The 24,687-nt window shown below is 37.6% G+C and overlaps 1 protein-coding gene and 1 long non-coding RNA gene across 4 annotated transcripts in view; one reads left to right on the top strand and one right to left on the bottom strand.

Moving 5' to 3' along the window:
- LOC127071418 (uncharacterized) overlaps positions 1–24,687 on the bottom strand; it is a 318,282-nt gene that overhangs the window by 4,747 nt on the left and 288,848 nt on the right. Inside the window, exons 6-13 of the mRNA XM_051010676.1 lie at positions 14,982–15,191; positions 14,064–14,324; positions 7,116–7,232; positions 6,865–6,978; positions 6,655–6,798; positions 1,615–1,817; positions 206–357; positions 27–99 (exon numbers count right to left, since the gene is read on the bottom strand). Coding sequence (XP_050866633.1) covers positions 27–99; positions 206–357; positions 1,615–1,817; positions 6,655–6,798; positions 6,865–6,978; positions 7,116–7,232; positions 14,064–14,324; positions 14,982–15,191 — 1,274 coding nt within the window. The remainder of the gene's footprint in view (positions 1–26; positions 100–205; positions 358–1,614; positions 1,818–6,654; positions 6,799–6,864; positions 6,979–7,115; positions 7,233–14,063; positions 14,325–14,981; positions 15,192–24,687) is intronic.
- The window catches only part of LOC127071576 (uncharacterized), a 44,584-nt gene continuing 35,054 nt past the window's right edge, over positions 15,158–24,687 (top strand). For all 3 annotated transcript variants that reach the window (XR_007785116.1, XR_007785105.1, XR_007785106.1), the window contains exon 1: positions 15,158–15,284. This is a non-coding gene — a long non-coding RNA (uncharacterized LOC127071576). The remainder of the gene's footprint in view (positions 15,285–24,687) is intronic.

Below are 24,687 nucleotides of genomic sequence, written 5' to 3'. Positions count from 1 at the left end.
GCAACGATCTCCTAAGTTGTACTTACTTTAAAGCTTTGTAACGTTCCTTCTCAGGATTGTTATCGGGTGGTTCACACTCGAACGATGCTAGAGCGAGTGCTATAAAGAGAAAGAGAGAGAAAGAATTTAATGTTATAGATCTCATAAATTTGACTGTAATCGTTACAAACGTAAGACGATCATCTCTCAAATTATTTGTCCTTACCATTTTCGGTTAATACAGGACTCGCTTGTAAAAAGGCTATAACTCGTGGATTCTTTTCAAACGGACAGGCTACTTGTTTCCAAGCGATGAATTCCGTTACCTGTTTTGCTAGCTGCCAAAATTTCTCAAAATTGATGTGCCCGTTTGGTAGTCTGAAACGAAATTAACAAGAGGAATGTTCTTAATTTGTTTTCAAAAGGGTTCTTTATGGTTTTACTTGAGCAACGATCGTACGCTTAAAACTTTTTACATGAACATAATCGCTCGACGTTTCTCGGATATTTTCGAGAGTGTAAGAGAAAAAGAAGACAGAGAGAGAGAGAGAGAGAGAGAGAGAGAGAGAGAGAGAGAGAGAGAGAGAAGATGGTATCCTCGAGTTTTTCTTTTTGCTCGACGCCTTTCATATTTCTTTGATTTTTTCCCTTTCCTTTTGCCTGACTTTCCAGGACACAACTTTTACCATTATAAGTTTAATAAGTTTACACGTACACGAGGACGTAATGTCACGTTCGTAGATGTAATAAATAAGATTCTCGAAAAGGATGAGTTCTGCGAGAGACGTCGACTCGATACGTCGACATATCGCTTTCTCCGAGATTAATAATCCTGGCACGAGAAATGCCGTATGAGAAGGAATTCGTGAAGATCGACAAGGAAAACTTCTCTTCGGAAGTAATCGAGAATTTGTGATTAGATATATATAGATGTATAATATATAATATCTGGCTAGAATTTACATTCGTTGTCAGAGTAAGAGATAAATCAGCTTATCGATACCTTTTTTTATACTTGTTTATACTCCATAAGAATATTTGTTTTCGTTATACATATTTACATATATTTATAAAACAAAAATACGCATAAGGTATATCCGTACGATAAGTTAATATTTGTAAAAATTTTTATGTAATTAAAAATGTTCAAGAATTAGCCAACGGTGAAATATATTTACCGTTGGAAAGCATGAAAAGTTGCATAAAAAACATGGTATGAGTATTACGTGCTTTATTTTGTGTCACGTTAATGCTGACTACACATACGCTCTCTCTCTCTCTCTCTCTCTCTCTCTCTCTCTGTTTCGTTGGCATCAATTAAACGTCAGAGACTCGTCCACTTCCTCGTCCACTAGTGTCGAGAATGCTCCTAGTTATAATAACGTATATAACTACGTAGAACAATTACTAGTAAATTAGCGACAACATAGAATGACAGATTGACCACGCGGTTTCCCTACCTATGTCACGCTCTATTAATTAAATTTTCAGCCCTTCGCTCGAAATTCCAATGAACATATATAATGTGTGTGTATGATACATATGTATATGTATATATCGTATATACATGCATGTATATATATACATATATCTATGTGTGTATATATGAATATGTTGCATGTAAGTTCTACTCACTTGTTGCTGCAGCCCTCGTTGAGAAAGTATAGATCCTTGACTAGCAGGCTAAAGAAGGGAACAACGATTCGTTGACGTTCGTCCGTAGCGCCGGCGCTACGCCACATTGCTGCCTTTAGGGTGCTACGATAGCTGCTGAAATTGCTACTAGGATCCATTTGATGTTCCAGGATTGAGAACTTGGCCGATTGTACTTTTGACCACTATAAAATAAAAAATATACTTATATTTATGATATTTTCTAATCGATCGTTAAACAGAGCAATAATACTTTCAATCTTCAACTTATCAAATATATTGTGAATTATTCGATATTTTCGAGCAATACGAGAATAAAGAATTTTCAGATGGAATGCATCTTAGCGTTAGTAGGATTGAATCGTTAGGCATTCGAAATCTCTTCGAATCGAGGTTTACTATTCCCTCCTAGGTTAGTGGCTCTTCTCGTTTTGCCTTACCCATCTCTCTCGATCTATCTTCCATTTTCAGATCCAGTCTCTGTAAGGCGGATTGGAAGGGTCAAGAGCCTTTGAACTTGGCAACGTGCCGAACTCGCGAATAGAATTTCTAACAACGTATGCTATCGAGCTTGAAACGAATATGGTCGAAGCGGCAATATTTTACGAAGCTCTAGAAGCACATAACGATCTGTTTAAACAAAGTGAGGAAAAAGTTGAAGAAGAAAGAAAGAGAAAAAACAATGAAAGTGGAAGAAGTCTCGTGGAAACATCGAAGGAAAGCTCGATTATGGTGTTATAGAGAAAAGTAGAACGAAATGGAAAGAAAAAGGGAGAGAGAGAGATAGAGATACATAGAGATAGAGATAGAGATAGAGATAGAGAGAGAAAGAGAAAGAAAAAGAGGAAGAGGGAGATACACGTTACTCGTGGGTGTCACACAACACGTTTTCCTGCGTATTATGTCCAGAAGTAGAGTGACGTACTCGAAATAATTTCAGACCGAAATCAAGCGCGTCGCACACTGCGAGTTTCCTGTGGCGTACCCCCGTACTTCTCTACCAGTCGTGGTAACTGCGACGACGTAATTAAATTAACTTCGAGGACGACGAAAATGTCGTCGACGTGGACATAGACGTTGGAATTAATTCCGTTTGTCCTCTCGTATCTCCGTGCTTTAATTCAAGAATTAACGCTCGGACGAACGCGCCGTTTCCGGCGTTGTTATCGATGTCCTCCTTCGTCATTCACCCTGAACGTTGGCGACGATATTAAGCGACATTCCTTGAAACGGACGCCTCGATCGAGACGTCATTGTCTCGTTGAACGACGCTTTTTCTCTCATTTTGTTTTTCTTTCTTTCTTTTCTTTTTTCTTTTTTTTTTTATTCGACATCGTCGAATAAATTCCTTTTTCGAAGTTAAAACGATTGGAAAAGACGAATCTAATGTTATATCTTAGATCAATAGATATATCTCTGATATATCTTACTTATTTTTCTCTATATATCGATGTCCTTATATTTCTTATTGACAATGACAACTTTCTTTTATTTATTCCGTAAACACACTTAACGTTCGTCTTGTTTCTCAATATACCACGAATCGGCTTAACGAGGAAGTCGGAATATATAGGAAAAAAAAAAGAGAAAACAGGATAGAATTTGAAATTCGATCGAGTAACTAATTCCTTTCCATCCTTGAGAACGAGAGAATCCCTTCGGCGTGCGTCGTGGGAGTCATTTCTCTTGGCGCGACTCGATTCGAATTCTCAAGGAAATGCTTTTCTTGTTACGCGGGAAGGAAGGAAAAAAAAAGCAAGAAAAATCGTCGAGTCTGCGGAAGCAGTAAATTGAAACTAGATGCTGAGGGATAAAAGCATGGTGTACGTACTATACGTAGTTACGTACATATGTATATATACGTAGTAGATGGTAAAGAACAGTGGTTCATGCTCAAAGGAAACCGTAAAGAAAATCTTCGATAAGATAAACAGATAAGCAAAAAATACACGGCTTATCAATTGCAAATTTCTTTTATCAGGGAACAGTTCGTTATAGGTAAGTCGGTAAACCGGACTTTTCGTAATTCGATTTGAATGTTGTTTCGTATTATGCTATCCTTAAAGTTTATTTCGCTTTTGAAGAATATTATCAGAGGAAAAATGAAGTGAAAGGAAAAGTATCATGAACGTAAAAGCACGAAAACTACTCTTCTTCGTTCGGTGACTTTTTCTTCTTTGAAACTCAATTTAAATTTTGTTCATATCGTGTCCTTTGAGCGTTCCCGCACGACAGAATTTTTCTTTCGGTCATTTTCATCTTCCCTTCACTCATTCTCTCTCTCTCTCTCTCTCTCTCTCTCTCTCTCTTTCTATGTTAGTGAGGGCAAGAATCGTTGCAGTCGAAGATAATTACATTCTTTGATGATAATGACTCGAGTATCATTTTTTTTCCTCGAAAAAAAAAAGAAAACGGAAAGGAAGACGTCGTTTTTAAGTTATTCTCGTGTAATAAATGAATTATTTTTGAGTGCTATGTATCCTTTTATGCTCTAGGAAAGGTCGAAACCTTCCGATATTCTCTCAACGGAACACCAGACGTAAAAGGAATATTGCATGAAACGAACGAGAGGTTTCGATTTCCGTTTCATCTTGCTATATGTATGCGTACATACACATACATATATATATATATATACATGATGCAGATATATATATATATATATATATATATATATATATGTATAGACGCACTTATCACACGCCCGTTTCGTTCAAATTCAACTTCGCGAGGCTTTTTTTTTAACACTTCATCGTAATTATTCGGGCGATTAAAATTTCGACTATATCAACACATTCTCGTCGAAGTAGAACGCTTCGGTGGTGTTCGTACGATTTCCCGTGGTTGAAAAGAAAAATATGAAAGAGAGAGAGAAAGGAGATAAACAAAAAAAAATATAAACGAGAATTCACACGGCGATATTTCGCGTCGTAATGAAAATCGCGCTAATTGCGCGGTTAAACGACGCGCGTTGTAAATTCTCTCGCTCTTCTAAAAATGGACGAAAAAGGAAAGGATGGGGGAAATAAAGAGAAAAAACCGACGAAATCGTAGAAAATCCATGGGAGTCAGCTTGGACGAGTCGGAAATGCGTCCGCGTCAATTTTTTTCATTGATTCTTTGGCCTTCTGCGCGAAACGAAACCGAGCGTGGTTAACAAATACGAGCAATAAATTTTCATTAACGAAAATTACGAAGCTGGTCTCTCATACTTCGTACGGTTATTGGTCCAGGGAGGAAAGGATGAGAGAAGGCTGTAATTATTTCCTGCGTACCCTACATAAATCAGTCAACCTGACCAAATGAACCTCGAATAGCGCTTGACCACCCTCTTTCGACGAATGAGAATCATAGGAGAATGGAAGATTTATGTCAGTTTGGCCAATGCGACAGAAATTAATAACGAACGATCAAAACGATTCGTTTCGCTCTTGTAAAATATCTTTCTTTCTTGTTCGATTAAAATTTTTTTTGAACGAGCTCTTGTATCTAGATACGAGTATTTTTTATTTTATACATGTATGTATAAACGTGTTGTACTATCGTAAGGATTAAAAAGTTTTTACCGATAATCGTGAACATAATTATGAACGAAATATCAAGTGTTGTTTATCTCCAGGCGGTATATTAAATATTCTCTTGAATATATACATATATTTATTCGATATCTCAGTTAATCACGTAAGAAATTTTGCGCAGTAGTTTTTATTAAATGAGATTTTTCAGTTCGTCAAAGAAGCTTACGATAATCATACGTGCTTTCGCCCGTATATCTCCCGCGAGGATGTTCGGAAAAGCGGAGATGCGAAAAAAAAATGTGAAAAAAATCATTGTACGAAAGAGAGGAATAGCGTCGCGATATTAAAGGAGCAAGAGAAGCGCATAGCCAGACATTGCAATCAGAACGTCATTTTCGTTCCTTTCAAGCTTCGTGCAAGGGTGTAGCCTCTGGCAAGTCGGTCATTTTATGTATGTCACATCGCGACTAGGAATGTATGTATATAAGATCCATTTTAAATGTGTTCTACCGATAAATTTTAATACCCTTGCGAATACGAGTAATTCTAGTTTTATCTTGTCTATGATCGAACTTTTACTTATACGAATATATCAAATATCAAAGTGTATAAATATTTCTTTTCAGAATTTGTACACGTATGTATATATATATATATAATAATCAATATTTAAGGGTAATTAACTCTGTGTAATCTAATGTAAAATAAAGAAGAAAGAAAGAAGAGAGAAAAAGAGAGACGATAAAGCAGGATGGTCGATATTAAACTTTTCGATTAATTCAGATCACGGCCTACATTTCTCTTAGTACTACTTCTACTACTATTACTTCCTTTCTTTCAAACTCTCTTTGCGACTAGCAATATGGTTGTTCAAGTAGTTTATGTTATACACTCTTTTCAATGTTGGGAAATCCCTTCCCTGGAGAAATTCAATTAAGTTAGTTTGAAGAATTCACTCTTCTTCTTTCAACATCCCTTTCTCTCTGTGCTTTCGTAGCTCTTCTTTTTCTTTTCTTTTCTTTTCTTTTCTTTTCTTTCCTCTTATCATCTCCTTCGAACATTTTTTTTCCCTTTTCTAGTTTATATAGTCCGTTCATTTGTTCTTTCAGTCACCCGTCCGTTTCGAACAGAGAGAAACGATGCGGAAATTCGATTCTCGCTGGTTTGTCACCAGTAACGCGGGTATGGCGTCGCGGGAACGGCGTCGCGGCGCCACGCTCGATTTACGAGGATTACAGGCCGCTTATTGCTTCCGGTTACCCCTCTCTTCCAGCCTAGTATACGCTTCCATTCCTCTTTCACGCAGGCACGAGTTTCTCTTGACGCGACTACACTGCGTGTAAACGAGTGTAACGAGCGACGATTTCCGTTTCAGCAATTACGACATCGCTGGATCGACTATTCACCCTTCTACCTATTTCATCCCTTACATGCTCGAAACTCAATCGACAGATAGTCGATTTTTTGGTTCCGCAATTAATGCTCTTTTCGAGCACCTACTTACCGTTTTTTTCAGCCGCGATATTGGAGACATATTCAGACCGGCAATGATCGCCATCAGAGAGTTGAAGTTGCCGATATTAAAGCATTCTCGAGCTGTCTCTATCCAATATTCTACGACGCGCACGCGTTGTTTCTTCTTTGCGTGCTACGACAAAAAAGAAAATATAAAGTTACTTAGGAGAATGTTAAAGCTTTAGCTTTGATTTATTACCTTGCATACTTCGGTCGCTACGAAATAACTCAATCGATTGAACCACTGGACATAAGACTCGAGATTTCGAGTCTTTTTCATGTCCTTGAAAGATGTTTCCAAGTGAGGAGATTCCTGGAAAAGGGATTCGACGACGTCTCGATTAACAACGTTCTATTTTATTTCTTTATTTATTTTGCCTTGCTTTTTATCCCTATAGAAGTCTCTGTTTGGAATGAAAAGAAAAGCCATTCTTGTGTCATGAATGTTACCTTAGCGAATGCTTGGACAAATTCCTCGGGGCCGATGTAAGAGAGCCTCTCGAGTTCCACGTGGGTCAATTGTTGTGCCAGTACAGTAGCAGAGGGGCAAAGCTCGGTAATGTCCACCTGAAAGACCAAGTGACAGAAACGCTTTGTGAGAGAGGATGGAAGATTCTTTTTCGTATAGATACGAAGTGAAAAGAATGAAAACGTAAAAAAGGATAGGGGCCTTGACGTGTAGGAGATGGAAAAGGAAAAGAAATAGAAAGAAAAGGAAAAAGGAAAAGAAAAAAGAAAAAGAAAAGTAGTAGATGGCCTGGATTGGCGTCTTCTTGAAGGAGAACGCGAGAGGAAGAGAGAGTATTGTCGCGACGCTCGTCGCCCGTGTCTGTTCTCTTTCAATTTCGCGTCTCGCGCTTTGTCGAGCGCGAACATTCGAGCCAAGACCAACTTCTTATCTCGGACGATCGTGGTCTCCAAAAGGTTACGACTGGTTGGACGTGGTTCGGAAACGAACGTGGCAGCGATTTCACTGAAGTTTTATACTACAATCTCGTAATTCGATGTGGGTGCTGGTAACTCCTTATGGCAAAAGGGATACGATAACGTTCGAGAAGTGTAAATAGAAAATATTTCTCTTTTGAGAGAGAAAGAGACAGAGAAAGAGAGAGAGAGAGAGAGAGAGAGAGAGAGAGAGAGAGAGAGAGAGAGACAGAGAGACAGAGAGTAGTGCCTCTTTAATAAAGATTTTTCCGATTCGTTCGTTTCTCGGGGTTACACCGACATTCGTTCCGCTATGGTCTTGGGAACGAAAGAGAAAAACGCCGACAGATAGCTCCAGTCGTATATTTTCACGAGATTGGGAGCTCGGTACTCGAGACACCTCTCTCTTTCCCTCTCACTCTCTCTCTCTCTCTATCTCTCCTTTTTCAGTATTGGCCGAATCGACCTTGCTAAAATTTATATCCTCCCTGTGGTTCCCTGAGACTCGTCTGACCAACTCTCTCCTTCGTTGACCGTTTCCAGTGTTCTAGGCAATTCTTTCGAATGTCTCTCTTTCTCTCTCTTTCCCTTTCTCCTTCTCTCTCTCTCTCTCTCTCTCTTTCTCTTTACTTTAAGTACTCTCGGCTTTCGAGATAGGAGCAAAACTTCTGTCATTTCTCATAGACCTTTCTCTGTTTTCATACTATCCCTTCCATAACAATCGAACGCCCGTTATCATTTCTTTTTCTTTCCAAATCAATGAACGAGAAGGGGAATGAGTCGCTTGTGTTGTTTGCGTTACCAAAATATTACGCTTTTGTTGACTCTAGTTAGAACGACATAACATATCGCCCAGGATGTTAGTTCCATCGTATTCGTATCGATGAGCTTTCTGCAATCTATTGTATTATTCCTATAGATTATTTATTATTCTTTTGTCTTCACGGAACGATCAGTATAATTTTATTATTTATATGGAAGATCGAAACTAGTAGAGTAAAATATATTATATTAAGAGTATGTTTGATTTTCGATTTGGTCATCAACCAAATTGCTTTGCTAATATTTTATTCAGATTCTGTAATTTAGTATTTTTCAATATACATTGTTTTCGATATATTAAATTAAGTTATAAAAAGATATACATTATTTATCCATGCAAGATATTCGAATTGATGCACTTTCCAGCAATACGATAATTATTAAATTTGCTGTTCCATTTTATTCAAATATTGCATAAGAGTAATCAGACTTTTTGTTGTTATCTGACTGCAGTAACAGATACTCTTTACATTTATTCTCTCTCTCTCTCTCTCTCTCTCTCTCTATATATATATATATATATATATATATATATAATGTCACAATACAATTGTACTTTCATGAATGATCATATATCTTGCGAGAAAAAAGAGACTCGACGTGCTTTGGCAAAGGAGAACGAAGGAAATGCAGAAAACCATAAGCAAGACACGTCGTATGATTGGTTTGACCACTACCATAGTCTCCTTATATTCTACTCTATTATTTATACTTCCATTTCTGTCCGTAGTCTTTATGTTTTTTATTATTTATTTCCGTTCCGGACAAGAAGAGGTTGTACCGTATCGTGGAAAAGTAAAATCGGATTAGTTCCAAATTCCTCGTTTTGCTTTGCTTTCTTCTTGGTGGTAGACCGAACCGTAGAAACCTCTTATTCGTTACCATGAAAAACACATATACACATAGAGATCAGCAAAGACATCTTTGCGTGACTCTATGCCTAGATGGGAGAAACGTTGTCGAGCATGTTCGTGAAATATCGTCGCTATTAACCTATTTTTTCCGGCTATGCGAGAAAAAGAAATGACACGTGACAAAGAGAGCCAACAAGAGTTGAGAAACGACGAAAGCCCGACCTAGATTTTCTTCAAGTTGGACGACCAAAGTTGACAATCCAAAAAAAAAGAGATAAAGAGAGATAGCAAAATAGATCTTTGTCAATCTAGTTAGTTACATCGTTAAGCAATCGACTTGTTAAGCAATGATCAACAGTAACTGCTTTGTGAAGTAGAGAAATGGTAATTAGCAACGAATTTGTCCATTGAGTACCTATAGGTAATTGCTCGACGAGTTATTTTTAATTACTCGTCTACGATTTACACTGTAACATCGAAAGACGAGGAAAGAGCGTCGATAATGTAACGTTTTAATTGGTCCTAGTGGTTTTATTGGCTCGTCTAATTGGTTCGCGAAAGAACGACCTTTTCTTTCTCTTTCACTGTCTCCAGCAAGTCTTTTAACCTGTTTTAAAAAGTTCACCAATGTACGCTTCATTTCACGAGATGGAAGGCGTCGTGAAATTTGCAAGAAAAGTTGACTTGTTTCATAATTCGAAATAAAAAGAAAAAAGAAAAAAGAAAGAACTAAAGGGATAAGAGATAAGTGGAAAGAAATGGAAAATAGCGTACATCGTTCGGTTTGTCGGACATCAAAGTGCGTTTAGGTTCGATCACCTCCAAAGCTCTTTCTCTCTTCCTCACTTTGACCAGTAAAGATAGGACATCGTATCTCTTCGGGATTTTCCTTTATTCGATCCTTCGGTCGTCCTGTTTCATTTGATTTTGCGACGATATTGATGGCACGACACAATCTTCAAAGAAAGTTGCGTACGAGACTGAAGGGTATCGGGATGAAGCAACCTTTTTCTCTTCCTTTACTTTCTCTTTTTCTTTGTCCTATCTTTCACTTATCTTTTCTTTTTCTCTATATTTCTTTCTTTTTCTTTTTCTACTTCTCATTCTCTTCTTTACGTTTCGTATATTAAATATAAATATGTAGATGTACATGTATAAGTACATATACATATGTAAATGCATAGATATATACCGAGTATACGTTTAAGCTCGCTTTGCTAGAGACAGTTTGAAATAAATCAGAGAGAAGCATTCTTTATAGCTAAAAAAAAAAAGACAAAATGCAGTCAGTACGAACATTTAACTTGATTTCTTTTCTTTCATTTTAAAAAGGAAATCTTTTACGTTTTTCAATAGAAAAATAATTTTATCAAGGGAAAAGTGAACGAACCGAAAGATTTTATAGAAACACCTTATGGAAATGGTAAAAGCAGAGAGACGTTCGAACAAAATGTAGGTACGTACTTTTCTTGGGCAAAGCGGAATGTCCAAAGCGACGACGAATGAGATCGCTGAGCCGCGTGATCGGTTTAGAAGCAAATGGAACCTCAAAGTCTCTTTTATTCGGTCGAATTATTATGCGTCGAAATACGTCAAATCCTTATATTATGTTAAAGCAAAGAGAAATTTCCGTATGACGGATCGCGATCATTTTCCCGTTTACGTATTTCAACGGAGAGCCGTGAAAACGCGAGATTCTCTTCTTATTATACGGCGATAAAAGATATCGTAAAATCACGAAGGTTTGTTATTTCGAAACGCATGAAAACTTGAAATCGCTTTCAAAAATCCATTAACGACGTGAAGTAGAGAGTAACGTTAATGGAAGATCGTATCTAACATTAGATATTTTTTTTCTATTTGTTCCTATATTCAAACGTAAGATACATAAGTACTTACTCGTATGTACGATGATCGTACTGAAAACTGAATTTTAATTAAACTTTGTTTGAAAGCGAACTATTAAAAGTGTCGTATCGTTGGATTCTAAGGGAGAAGAGAAATTCAGTGAGTCCGTTCTCGAAATCGTTAACGAAATTTAATCGGCATAGAAGTGAGCGCAGCGCGTCTTCCTCTTTCCGAATACGAACTTGGAAACTGCGTAAGTTTCGAGCGCGAGATAATCCGATGGTGACCAAAGAAGTGTATTACGACGTTATGCAACCTGCGATTCTAGACGGAGGGAAGTGGGAGAGGGGCACGTTGTGGAATACGCCGATAAGTTGCGCTTGTTCGGTACGCTTGCAGTACCGTGAGCAGAATTTGCACAAGTTTCTTGCTAGTAACGATTAGCGAGGACTTGCTAACGCGCTGATGGGATTCATCCGGGCAAGAAACTGATTTGCTACGTTCGAATACATTTTTTTTTTATCTCCCGAGAGTCCGTGTTTATTTTAATTCGATATTTTTACGAGGTACAACGAATCGAAGAACTTTCGATATTTCATGAAAAATTATTGTCATATAGTTGTATAGTAAAATATTTAAAATATCGTCGTTATTAGTAGGAACAATTTTTTTCAAGAAAAAAAAAAAAGGAAAGAAAAAGATCGTATTATTTTGAATTATTACAAAACAAATTCTTCCTCTTTCCTCTTTCCTTTTTCGTCAGAATTGATCTATTTATTTACACGAAAGCACGGTTTTTCTTTTTTTCGATCTTTCAATCACGAATAGGACGATAACGTTAATGAAAATCCTCGTGGCCTTTTCCGAAAGAGGTGCTCTTTTAAAACAGACGAATGATCTTTAAAACGTTTCTCGTGTCGTTACGTCAACAGATTTAATCCGTAGAAAGCGGCCAAAGCGAACTTTCCTTTGCTGCGGTTTTTCCTTAGCTCCGCTCGTATGTATGTATGTATGTATGTATGTGCATTGAATCGCTTACTTAGTAGTACCCAACGAGAAGGGCTAGAAAAGAAGGAGGAGAAAAGCTTCAATGCCGAAGAGCGAACTGAGAAATGAAAATAAAAAAAAAAAGAAAAAAGGGAGAAGAATAAAAGGAGCAGGCTTGTCGAAAAAGAGAGAGAAAGAGAGAGAGAGAGAGAGAGAAACAGTGAATTCTTTTGCGAAGGTTTCAGGTTATTAAATTCAAAGTTCGTCGTACTTTTCGAAACTCACTCCACTATGCAAAAGTGGTACGATTTGTCGACGAGTTCGCCTGTAAACGAGAGATCTGCTTCGTGCGACTAACGCAAGTTCGAGATAAAGCTAGTTCCCACCTTTTCGAATTAATTCGTTCGTATTCCACTTTCATAAAGTGAGAATTTCTAAAGTTATAGCTCATATTTTTTATAAATGCAATGTAATGAACACACTATTTTATTTCCAGGAAACAAAATTTTCTCATACATGTTATATATCTTAACAATAATCTTTGAAGCGGAAATTGCCTAGGTATGTTCTTTTTTTTCTTCATCCTTTTTTTTCCTTTTCCGTTTTTTCTTCGTGTTCTCCTTTTCCCATATCTATTTCTAAAGAATCCAAGAAACCTTCGAAAATTTGATAAATTCTTGATACATATATACGTGTAGCTATATGTTGTGTTCTCTCTCTTTCTTTCGGTAGTTTCTTGAGAAAAGATTCCATTGGAGTTTTTACGTTTCTTTGAAAGAATTCCGTGCCGTTATTGGCTTCTAGAAACGTTTGTTAACTGATTTCTATCGTTCTCGGAAAAAGGAACTTTTCGCTTCCAACAAAATGAAATCCTACGTGCTAACTTCGAACGAATTACGAACATACCATTTTCGTAATCACAGTAGAGTTAGCTAACGTCCGAAAATTCTCTCACGTTGTAGCTGTTAACGAAATTTGGGAACGTTCAAGGACATAAGTTACGCATTGGCAATTTCTCTGGACGATATCCACGGATATCAGCAGCGTGTAATACCGGTGCTCACGCAATTTCCTCCTGATTAAGGACCAAGCGAGGACGCGAGCTTGACCCGTGCGTCGGCATATTTAACTAACTAATGCAGTTGCAAATTAGCCATTAGCAGGTGTTACACGCGGTGGCAGATAGGTGTACGGTAATCAAATTAACGGAATAGTTACTGTCTCTCGTACTAGGGAAACTAGCGGAGTAACGCTGTTACGCTAACTGCGCAAAGTGCACGCATCTACAGGATAGTGACCAAGAGAACTTGTCTGCGTAAGAGAGAGAGAGAGAGAGAGAGGAAGAGAGAGAGAGAGAGAGAGAGAGAGAGAGAGAGAGAGAGAGAGAGAGGGGCATAAGGGTGACCGATGAGTATGGGATGAGTGCTTATAAACATGATTGCGAAGCAAGTATTATATGACTATAAAATTCATACGCGTGAGAGGAATAGAAGAGCCAATGGTGGATTAGCGAAAATGCCTATGGAATATTAACACGGAACGTTCGGTTACATCGAATCTCCCGGTGTCCTCGATTTATCTTCGTAAGCCGCGACTTGGAATTCGATCGATGAATTTCGGACCGGAAATTTTCCACTTTCCCGCAACGACTCGCAAATCCCTCGGTAAAGACTTGATCGTTGAGTCGAGCGTTCCTTCGCTTCTCGTCTCTTATCCGACGTTATAGATGATAAAGAGAGAAAGAGAGGTAGATGTATATATATAGAGAGAGAGAAAGATAGATAGGTAGATAGAGAGAGAAGTAAGAGAGTTTACCACACGAGCCGTGAGCTCGCTTCAATTAGCAAGTTACATGTTAGACGACATGCGGGAATTCATGCCGTTAAAATTCGGAGATCCATCGTGGTTGGTAGGTCGGTCGGTCGGTCGGAGGATGACGCTTCATCGTTTCAAAGTTACGAACCTGCGTGAGCTGTTCAGTCGCCGCCTCGGTGGCCAATCTCGCTAGGCCCTCCTCGTACCTCTCGAGGGCTGTGAGCCTGAGAAGTAAGTTCTGAAGCAAGGCCGAAACTTCCTGTCGCGCGGCCGCGTCGACCGCAGCGACCTTCTGCGTGATGGATCTGACGTGACCCATCACCCTTTCGTCCCGAAAATCGTACGGGAAAGTCTCCGTCCATTCTGCCAACAGCTGCACCAGTCGGGGTACGAAACGGTGTAGTCGTTCCTGCAAAATCCTCATGTTACTTTGATTAATTTGCATTTTCTCCTACTATCTAGTACAACTACTATTACTACTACTACTAGTACTAGTACTAGTATTATGACTACTACAACCACTGCTATAATGCCTCGTTATACATCTCTTATCTCTCTTACATCCTCGTTTCTTGCTCGTTAAGAAAATTTCTAAAAAGATGTATCTACTTGTTTGTAGATATCTCCCATATCTTTTCGTACATCTTTCATTAGATATTCTTTTAATCAAATTATATATAATAATATTAGTGTATTATGAGGAATGTTTTTCGTTTGTATATAACATCGACGAACAACGATTTAGAATGACCTCTAAGTAATGTTTACTTCAACTTTATCGCCGAGATAGAAACACGTATAAAGTGGTTTTTATAATTGTGTTGTTCCTTGTCTCCTTGGGTAGGACAATGTCGACCTAGAAATTGACTCGTGAAGCAGCAAAAACTCGTTATCTTTGAAAAGAGTAGGAGAGGTAGGACGAACGAGGAAAGAAGAGGGGAGAGGTCGAGGTGAGATGCGACGAAACGATAACGCACGGTACCAGTCGTGCTCTTGGCGGTGCGGTAGACATATCTAAGAGAAGCAAAAAGGAAGAAGAAGAATAATAGAGAAAACGAGAACTCACCTTGCCGCCTTCTCCATTCAGATTTTGCTGATGCTCGCAAAGGGCGCAAACTTCGCCCAATAGCTCGTGCGGTTTGATGAAGAGCCTTGCACTTAGTAAAAAGGCAAAGAGGTAAGCACGATCGGGATAATATTCCTCGGTTGGTACCATGTGCTGCACTAACGCTTCCAAGGATCCAGAAACTAAGTTTCCGTCTCGGTACACTAGAGCCTGAAACAAGACACCCGGCATCCTTGAGTACGTGAAACAAGATACCTCCGAATGTGTCACCATTTGTTTTTCCACCCTAAATGCAAATGCAAGGTATGAATTTGTATGTATTGCGCTTTAATGCACTTCTACCGAAATATACTCGTCTACTTTAATGTAACGCGAGGAATACGCTGCCCTGATAATGGAAATGCTTTCTTGCGAAAATGTTTCGTGCTTTCGCTTTTTCTTCTTCGATGAATGAGATAATAAAGATCGTACTACAATTTAGAGCGTTTACTTACTCTTCGATTTCATACAAATCGATATCTTTCGTTATTTCGTTTTTTAAAGATAAGAGTACATGGACGAGTTCAATTGTAAATTATTCATCTATATGCGTTTAAGTCGATTATACGACACTATTATCTCGTTGGATTAGTGTAGAAAATATCTACAATATTTCCGAGATTCTCTTCGTAGTTTAAGATTTGTTTTTGTATAGATATTTACTTACTTCCAAACGTGTTGCTTTGGGATTATAAAGTTTCTTGTCAACCACCTTGTCGAGGGTAGGAACATTCGTACGTGTTACTGTACTTAAAAGTTTCTAATAATCTCTACTGTATTTAAATGTAACAAGAGATAAATTAATGTAAGTACGATACTCCGAGAATCGTTTCTTCGTGTCGCTATTACGAGATAGTTTATAAAGTAAATTAATCAATTTTCACGTAGCTACGATATCAATACGATTTTATAAGCTTTGTAAAAATACTATTATTTCTCTTCGGAAAAATGTTACGATCTTAACGTAAGATTATTTCCTTGGGTTTTATGGTATTTATCGTACGAATATAAACGGAAACTTCGTAATCCTAAGGTAGGAAGGGATGACCCTTCGGGTCTTCCAAACGGAAGAAGTTGATGTTACGAGAGTGAACATTTCGCTAGACTTCGTAAGCGTTAAATGCAACGAAAAGTTGGAGCTAATCCCCGAGCTTCGTAAGTCAACGGGATTAATTGTAAGCGACTAAGATAGCTATTCCTACATTTTAGGTATATGTTATTTTTAAATGAATCAAACTTTTACCATGATCAAATAAAATCTATTGAGTTTTTGAAAAGAGAAAGGGGAGGGAGAGAGAGAGAGCGAGAGAGAGAGAGAGAGAGAGAGAGAGAAGAGAGCGAAACAAAAAGAGAAAAAGAGAGTGAGAAATGAAGAGAAAATAGAAATGAAAGTATTCCCACGAATCATCGTGGCAATGAGAGTCAGAGATCCCTTTTTGAGGTTTCCACAAATGTTAGTATAGTATTGAGATACGTCGTTCTAAAGTTACTACCAAGCCGCAGTCTGTTAAATCTGTGCGCTATTAAAGTTACGCCCATCGCTATGCCGCTAAGCCCTGAACATCTCTATCGAGGATTCAAATGGCTTAAACTTAGCACGGGTTAATATACCATCGACGATGAAACATTTGCAACGAGAACTTGCAAACCATCGACGAACTTGCGACGTAACCAGGCCGACCATGTTACTACGAGGTAATATTAACGACATAACAACGATTACAGGCATCGTTACAAAATGATGATTTTACCATACGCTCAGAGAAATTTCTCCTTTAGCTTTAAAAGCGAATGCAGAGCGTAATTATCGGATTAATCTTTTTTTTTACGCGAAAAAGAAAGAGAGGGAGAGAGAGAGAGAGAGAGAGAGAGAGAGAGAGCTTCGTTCATCGACATTATTCCTCGGGAAATTATTACGTTGGCAGGGAATTTCATTAATTCACTAATTTCTATCTAAAGCGCTACCCTTTGTTTTCTTTTTTATCTTATTAATAAATGGTTTTATAATAGACCCATCTCTCTGTAGTCGATTTTTATCTCGACTTTACAAATACATACGCCATAGGCATGTTTCGAAATGTTACGAAGTTTTAAGAGGATTACTTTCATCTTCATTTAGACGGTGAGAGCTATAAGACCACGTTTCACATGAAATACAAGTACTATTGGGATAAAGAATTCTCTTTCTCCCCATTGTCACCCCAACGACCTTATTTATTTATCCGGTTTGTTTGGATTTGTCTTTACCTTTGAGTCTATCTATCTCTCTTTCTCTCGATGTTTTCGTTTTACGAATAGAAATGTAAACAATTATCTGCCTTTACATTTTCAATAATAATACCCACAAAGAGAATTACGAAAAATATCAATAATTACGTTTTTGATAAGTTTTATAAGCACTGAATTAATCATTATCAATAAGATCGTACTATGTGCGCGCGTGTGTGTGTGTGTATAAAATCTACGAAATAAGCGATATTATTACGAATCATTATGAATATAATAGTCAAATATTATAAATCATATAATCGTTATATACAATATTATAAATCATATATCATAATCATTATAAATAATTTATATCAACGGAATAAATTGGGTATGTTTTAGTAGCGCACAGAAACCGAAATGGTTTTGTTGATGGTTAAAGCAATAAAATGAATGGACTATTATACGAATAATGGAATTATTCAGTCAGAGGTAAAACGTAAAACCGAAACGAATATTTTTACTTTGGAAGCAACTTCATTGTTTCGTTTCTATTAAAAACATATTACGTTTAATGACGTAACCGTAATTCGCCATAATTTCCCGGCTATCTTTACTTACGTAGTTTCGTCTTGGCAAAAGTTTCTTTCGCAAGATATGACAGTGCACATTCGTCTTAAGTGCGATTCAAATTATATGAGATCAACACTATGTTGATCGTACATGTATACATATCCAGAGACAGAAGTTGCGTGTAGCTGGAATCGGCCTATAAAATTAACAATGCGTACTTCGCCACTTAGCAGGCGCAATCTAAAGTTTGCCGTCTTATTATGCAGATAGGGGCTCGTATGCATGTACCGATTTCGAATGGCAAATTTCGAATAGTTGAATTGAATTTCGACGTATAAAGTGCTGAGTGAAATATGTCGGAACGTTAACGTTAACGTTGAATTCGTTTCTTTCGTTCCACAATCGACGTAAACTCATTTGTTTCTCTTTTTCCTTCGATGTCTCTCTCCTCTTTCTCTTTCGGAGAATTTGGTAAAGAAGAAAAGTAAAAGGAATGATGGATGAGAATGGATAGACAAATTGGAAAGAAAAAAAGAAGATAAAAAGGAGATAAAAGTAAGTAAGATAGTGTTCGAGATAGAAAAGCGGATTGTCAGAGACAATTCAGAATCTTTGGAAGAGTCAGTCAGGCTTTATTTGGTTGTTTTCGTTCGTAGCATTGATTCTACCTATTGACTAAACTAATCCTCAATAAGTCTTTTCTTTTCCCCTATCTTACTCTTTATTACCGCAGCGATCATACGTACGCATAAAGAAACAACGGTACAACGGACATGTCTCTTTTTATTCGTTGGGTTGCGGTTAAAAGGTTTTTGTTTTATACCACGTATGACGTCGAACTCTTGACAAATAAACTAACGTGAGTACTCTACTCAAAAAATTGATGTATTATAGCAACGATCGTTCCTTCGTGAATGATAAAGAAAGAGAGAGAGAGAGAGAGAGAAATGTAAATGTATAAAACATTTAAAGTAGAAACAGATTAATATCCTGTCATGAAATCACATGCTTTTACGTTGCATATGATAGCCCCTGATATCGTAGTTAGAATACATATAATGAAAGAGGAATAAAGAATACGAAATTGCGAAAAGTATTTAACTATTTGATTGTTAACATGTAAGTATCAGTGAATACTTTGCATAATAAATTCTATAGTTAAAGTCTTTTATCTCTCTTTCTCTTAGAATTAATCGAAATTGATTATTCGTATTATTCAGAAAAAGATTTTCTATTTCTATTTTATTTTCCTACGATATGCTTAGCCCATAAGTACATCAAGAAGAAGGGACCGTCCGTTGCTGAGCTTGCAGAAGACCGTTCATACATTTGCGATGCGTGAGAGTGGCACGCAAGAAAAAGGGATCATAAAATTTATTGGTTCGTTCTATGTAGGTTCATCTCTACGTATCGTTGATATTTTGCAAGTGGAAGAAGATGAAACTACGTTCGAAATATTCATGAATGTATTACTTTTTTGATTTATAACGATAAAACATATTTTTCCGAGATTACGTGATCAAAATTTTCTTTTCGACATAGCGTGTTAAAATTTCGAACGACATTACGGATCTATTTATTCTACAGCGAAACCACGTTTTATATTCATTTTTTATGAATATCACGTGATTCATTCTGCTGCTATTCAAGAAGTTACTGTTTCTAGCAACGTTCGAAATATTTACAGCGTTCTTCGAAACCATCTTATCTTATTGGACTTGAATGTATCTAGGAAATTGGACGATAGAACATTGAAGGTGTTCGTTTGAGAAGTACGAATCGGTCAAAGGTTATAGAGACATCATTTTTCGAAATAGAAAGCGATTCGAGCGAGATACCACTCACGTACGCGAAGCTTACGTTTCAAGAGGAAAATTTTCAGTAGACATATTTATCGACGTTGGTAAGTGTCTACGTGTTTTGCGTTTAGCTATTGCAATTTAAAGATTTAAGAAACTCGTGTAACTTGAATGTTCGTTTTGCACTTTATTGGTATTTCGCATTAGAGTTTTACACGAAAAAAGATCATCGTGCTGAAGATGAGAATCTTGAAAATATCGTTTTTACGATAACGAGGTATTTGTTATTGTTGGAACGATATAGAAACTATTTTTTTTTCGATAGCAAAACGAACAAGAAAATTTATCGACCTTCGTGTTTGTAGTTTCTAGCGATTCTATTTCAAACAAGTCGATCGGAATAAACCATGAATACGTAAAGGATAGAATGTCTAGTAAAACAAAAACACATTAATTCAATGATAGACGAGATTACTAAACGGCTTAGTCACTCGTTTAAGGCTTACTCTAAATTGCTTGCGAATCAAAGCTCGGTGACTAGCGTTTTGGCAATTAGACAGCTATTGAGTTGTACGTGTCCATGAGTCGATTATGCGAATGAACTACGATAGCTTAACTGGTCAGAGTGTGTTGAAGAGAACATTTGGGTACAAAGGTTGGATTGTTCGATCGATCTGTGACTTTCTAATGTGTCCTTTGATCGTTAGATACAGAAACGTATTTCGAATCAAGTTCCAATTATAACACAGTTCAATAATATTTTACAATATATCGCAGTATCGTTATATATTTTCCATCTTTTAAATCGCTGGATATATTCAATCTAACCACGTACATACGACGAAAAAGAAAAAAAGAAACGGATATATTATCAAAGCCAGTCCGTTTGTTCGTTTCAATCCTACGGAAAGATAATAACCAGCGCATAAGTTCGCACGAGTCACACGCTACGCTCTAACAATTTAATAAAGAGAAACCCTTGAATACTTTTTGGATTGAAAAAAAAACTGGTATGGAAAGGTAAAAGGTGAGGATGATACGAACGTTTTGCAAGCGTTCCCGTAGTTTTTAACTTTATAGGTAGTAGAAAAATGCGAAGCAGAGGGAGTTGCGTGGACGTTGAGGATGGCGGGGAAGGTAAACTCATGGGTTGTTAGGGGAGGGAGGGGAGGAGAGTTGAGGGGTGAAAAAGGCAGAATCGAGGAGGATGAATTCAGAGCTCTTGCTGGCTGGCTCCTTTGTTATAACGCGTTGAGTCTTCCTTTCTTTTCTACTCTTTTCATACGACCGTTCCACCACTGGCTCTGCAATCCTCCATCCTCTATCCTCTCTTCTCTCTCTTTCCTTTTTACAGCTAGCTCTTCTTCCGTACACAAGCCAGGCTGCCTTGTGCACTCCGTAGAGGCCGCCTGTGGTTTTTATGTATCCGGCTTAATAAAACGTTCAGCTCTCTTTTACCGTTATATCGTACATCTACGCTTAGCCTTTCCTTTCTCTTTCCTCTCTTTCTCTCTCTCTCTCTCTCTCTCTCTCTTTCTCTTTCCCTTTCTCTTTCTTTCTATCTCTTTCCCTTCAGTCCTCAACCTTTGCATAACGTTCACTCGTTATAGTATATGTATGTCGAAGCAGAGTATATTATCCTTCTGACCTCCTTACTTTCCATTATTTTAAAATTACTTGGATTTTAAAATTACTTGGAACAACTCGGACAACGATGTTGTATATCTAGTTACGTTAATTAGCCAGGAATTTTTTTTTTTTATTTATTATTATCCTTTTCTTTTTTAACACTCTCTGCGTCATCGTTCGTATTAATCAATTGGTACTATCGTCAAATATCAATAAAAGATCGATATCAAAAATCGCAATAAGTAACAAAGAACTACGACGTTACCTTTTCTTTAGGTATGTATTATCTAGGTACATATTTTTCAGATCGCATGTTTCCCCGATATTTTCTCTCGACATCTACGAAAGTAATCCTTCTCTCGTTTCGTGAGCACCGAAACGTATAGAAGATACCGAGAAAAGTAATATACGCTGTGTTTACTCGGTTTTCTTTATTTTTTATTATTTCAAGAGACATTACGGAAGCGGAGTAATTAAAGAGATTTGTAGGACGAACGTGTTTTCAGTCGCGAGGATTACCGCTTCGTCTTTCGGATTAGTTACATTGTCTATATTAAGTATAACACGTATATACACACAGTACGTAAAGCAGTAAGAGAAAGACTTTGAAAAAGTTAACAATTTTCATAAAATTATATTTACATATATATAATTTTATGTTGAAAATACATACACGTGTTCACTCGTATACGTATATTTTTCGTAATTTAAAAAGACTCTTTCGTTATAATCATCACCGTGAAACTTCAATCAAAATTTTTACCATCTGTGAAAGTCTCGTTGGGGGAAAATAAAGATGGTTTCGTAGTGCACTCATCGCATACGAAAGAAGTAGCGATTATGAAGAGTGTGGATAAGCCAAAGAAGAATATTAAAAAGAGGAAGAGTGTGTTTTCTGAACAAAGAGATAAAACAAAGACGAAGAAGCTACCGTGAGAAAAAAGAAAGAGAGAGAGAGAGAATAAGAGGGAGAAAAGCAAACTTCCAGCTATTTCGAGGAAAAAAATTTGGATCGCAATTAGGAAATTAGTTTTTCACTCCGAAATCAACGAGTGAGCTCGCGCCAACGAGTTTTTCGTAAGATGGAAGTAAAATGTATTTTCGTATATGTATGCGTGCTGCGAACCCACGTACCAGAAACTTTACGTTTCGATATGTACTTCCGGCGTTTTCTGAAAAATCAATGTTTAGTTATCCGCCGACCAGTTCGAAGATCGCTTTTCGTAAAAAGAGAGGGTTATCAATAGAGAAAGTGAAAAAGTTTTAGAGTGGACATATAACAAGACATAACGTTCGAGTTTTCGATTAACGACTTACGAGGTGACGAAATGAAACAAGGAAATATGAGGAATCGAAGATGTGAAACTCGATAAAATAATAAGTATAATAAAAAGATGTGTCTTATTTCGTAGAACGAAAGAAAGAATCGTGGATATATCAGTAGATTGATGTCGTTAATAACGAACGGTAGTTATTTTAATTTTACGGATATCAATGTGATCCGAAGATTAAAGAATGATTCCATCAGTTTCATTCAAAGTATAATTTCATTTAACGTTATTGACTTTCCATCTTTGACATATTATCGACGTTACTATATATGATCGAATTCGAATACTCGATGTACACGCACGTAACATATATCTACGTGTACGTGCGTACTCTACGTAGTTTGTACGCGTAGAAACGCGCGTCCGCAATAGCGACATTCCGTGCTCGAGAAGCGGCGAACAGTATTCGGAGTATCGGCGAGAACGCCCAGCCGAATTTCCAGTGATAATGTATGTGGGTCGATCGAGAGTGGTTACACTTTCCGCCTGATCTTCGGCTAACTGTCGTGGTAAGATAAGCCGAGTTGAGGAAATGCGGGAAATGCGAGCTATGCGGGAATCCGCACGCTCTGCGATCGATACATACTCAGACTTTGGCCTTTCAAAACTATTTCAACTTGTACACAGTATTGCCCGGCGGGAAAACGATCTTCCGTTTGCCTCGCTTTCCGATTATACCAATGGCAACTGCTACCTTCCGGACAAATCTTGTTAATAGAGTATAACGCAGGCAAACGCGTAATCTCCGATACGCAATGAAACAAATTCAAATGTCGAAGTGTGGTTTCTATATTAGTACATAGTCGTATACGTCGCTCGTTAAATCTTACCAACATTCATCGAATTCTAAGAGAACGAATTTATCGATCCATTCGTATTCGAAACTATTTACTCGTATCCGAGAGCAGAGCGTATGCATTTAATCGACGAAGATTCAATCCGATACCGAGGACCGAGTGAAAATGTTGGAATATAACGAGCATTAAAAAGTAATCGGTCTTTCATGAAACATTCTCGATCGTAGGACAGACATGGACGTCTACGGTAGTGAGACTCGAGGCGAAAGGGGCTCTGATTTTGCTGGCGCATGTAAATCGAGGGGCGCGTGGAAAAAAATTGCGAGAGAGTGCGAAAAGAGAGAGGGACAGGCGAATGGATAGATAGATAGATGATAGAGAGAGAGAGAGGAGAGAGAGAAAGAAAAAGAGATATAGAAGGTGGTCGCGTGTGAAAGATAAAGATAGAAGATGAAAAAAATTGGTGACGCTTATCAGACCGGGTGCGAACGTGGACGTTTCGAAACGAATGATCGGTGCAGTTTCACGAACTGGAACTATCCCACTCTCTTTCTCTTCCATCACATCCACCCTTTCCACCCAGTTCCATCCTTTTTCGATTGTCCACACTGCGCCATCCCCACTTTCGAACGCATCGAACTCTCTTGTCCGTTAGTCTCTCCCATTCCATCCTTGGAGATCAAGCGAAGCAGGCAGAGGAACGCGGATAAAGATTTTAATTCCGTACGAAAGGATCGACGCGCGAAAATCGGCCGCCGGGAGAGATCGATTCGGTCTGAATTGATGGACCAGTGAGAACAATGCTTAACTTCGAAAGTAATCGCTTAATCCCTGGGTTTTAACTACCTCCGACCGATTTCCTCTCCCTTTTCCCCTATTCTTTCTGCTTTCTTCTTATAGTATTGTTAGATACGTTTCTTTCTCCGTTTTATCTTTTTCTTTTTTTTTTTTTATTATTATCTACTTATCCCCGAAGTTTCGTTAACTTTTTCATTAGCGTTACGATGCCAATTCCTACGAAGGTATCATTTTTATTTTTCGAAGAATATTTACTTTGTTATATTTTAATTAGCAGCCACACGGCTCGTTTCTTTCGTACGTGGTAAGAAAGGTGTTGAAACGTGCATTTTCCAAGTACGAAGAATATTTATATACAAATGGATAAGCTGGAGGAAGAAGCGTGTGAGGAGATAGTGTAAAGGAGTAACTTTTTTTATTATAAGGATTGCGAATGCGTTGAGAAATAAATAAGCATTGTTAAAGAGGTGTAAAAAGGTTGTCAGAAACGTAAATTTTTCTAATTATTTTATATTTACTTCATTCTTATTCC

The sequence above is a fragment of the Vespula vulgaris genome, chromosome 1, assembly GCF_905475345.1.
Source record: "Vespula vulgaris chromosome 1, iyVesVulg1.1, whole genome shotgun sequence".
NCBI lineage: Eukaryota > Metazoa > Arthropoda > Insecta > Hymenoptera > Vespidae > Vespula > Vespula vulgaris.
Note: the sequence above shows the minus strand (reverse complement) of the source record. Positions and strands in the feature narration are given on the sequence as shown.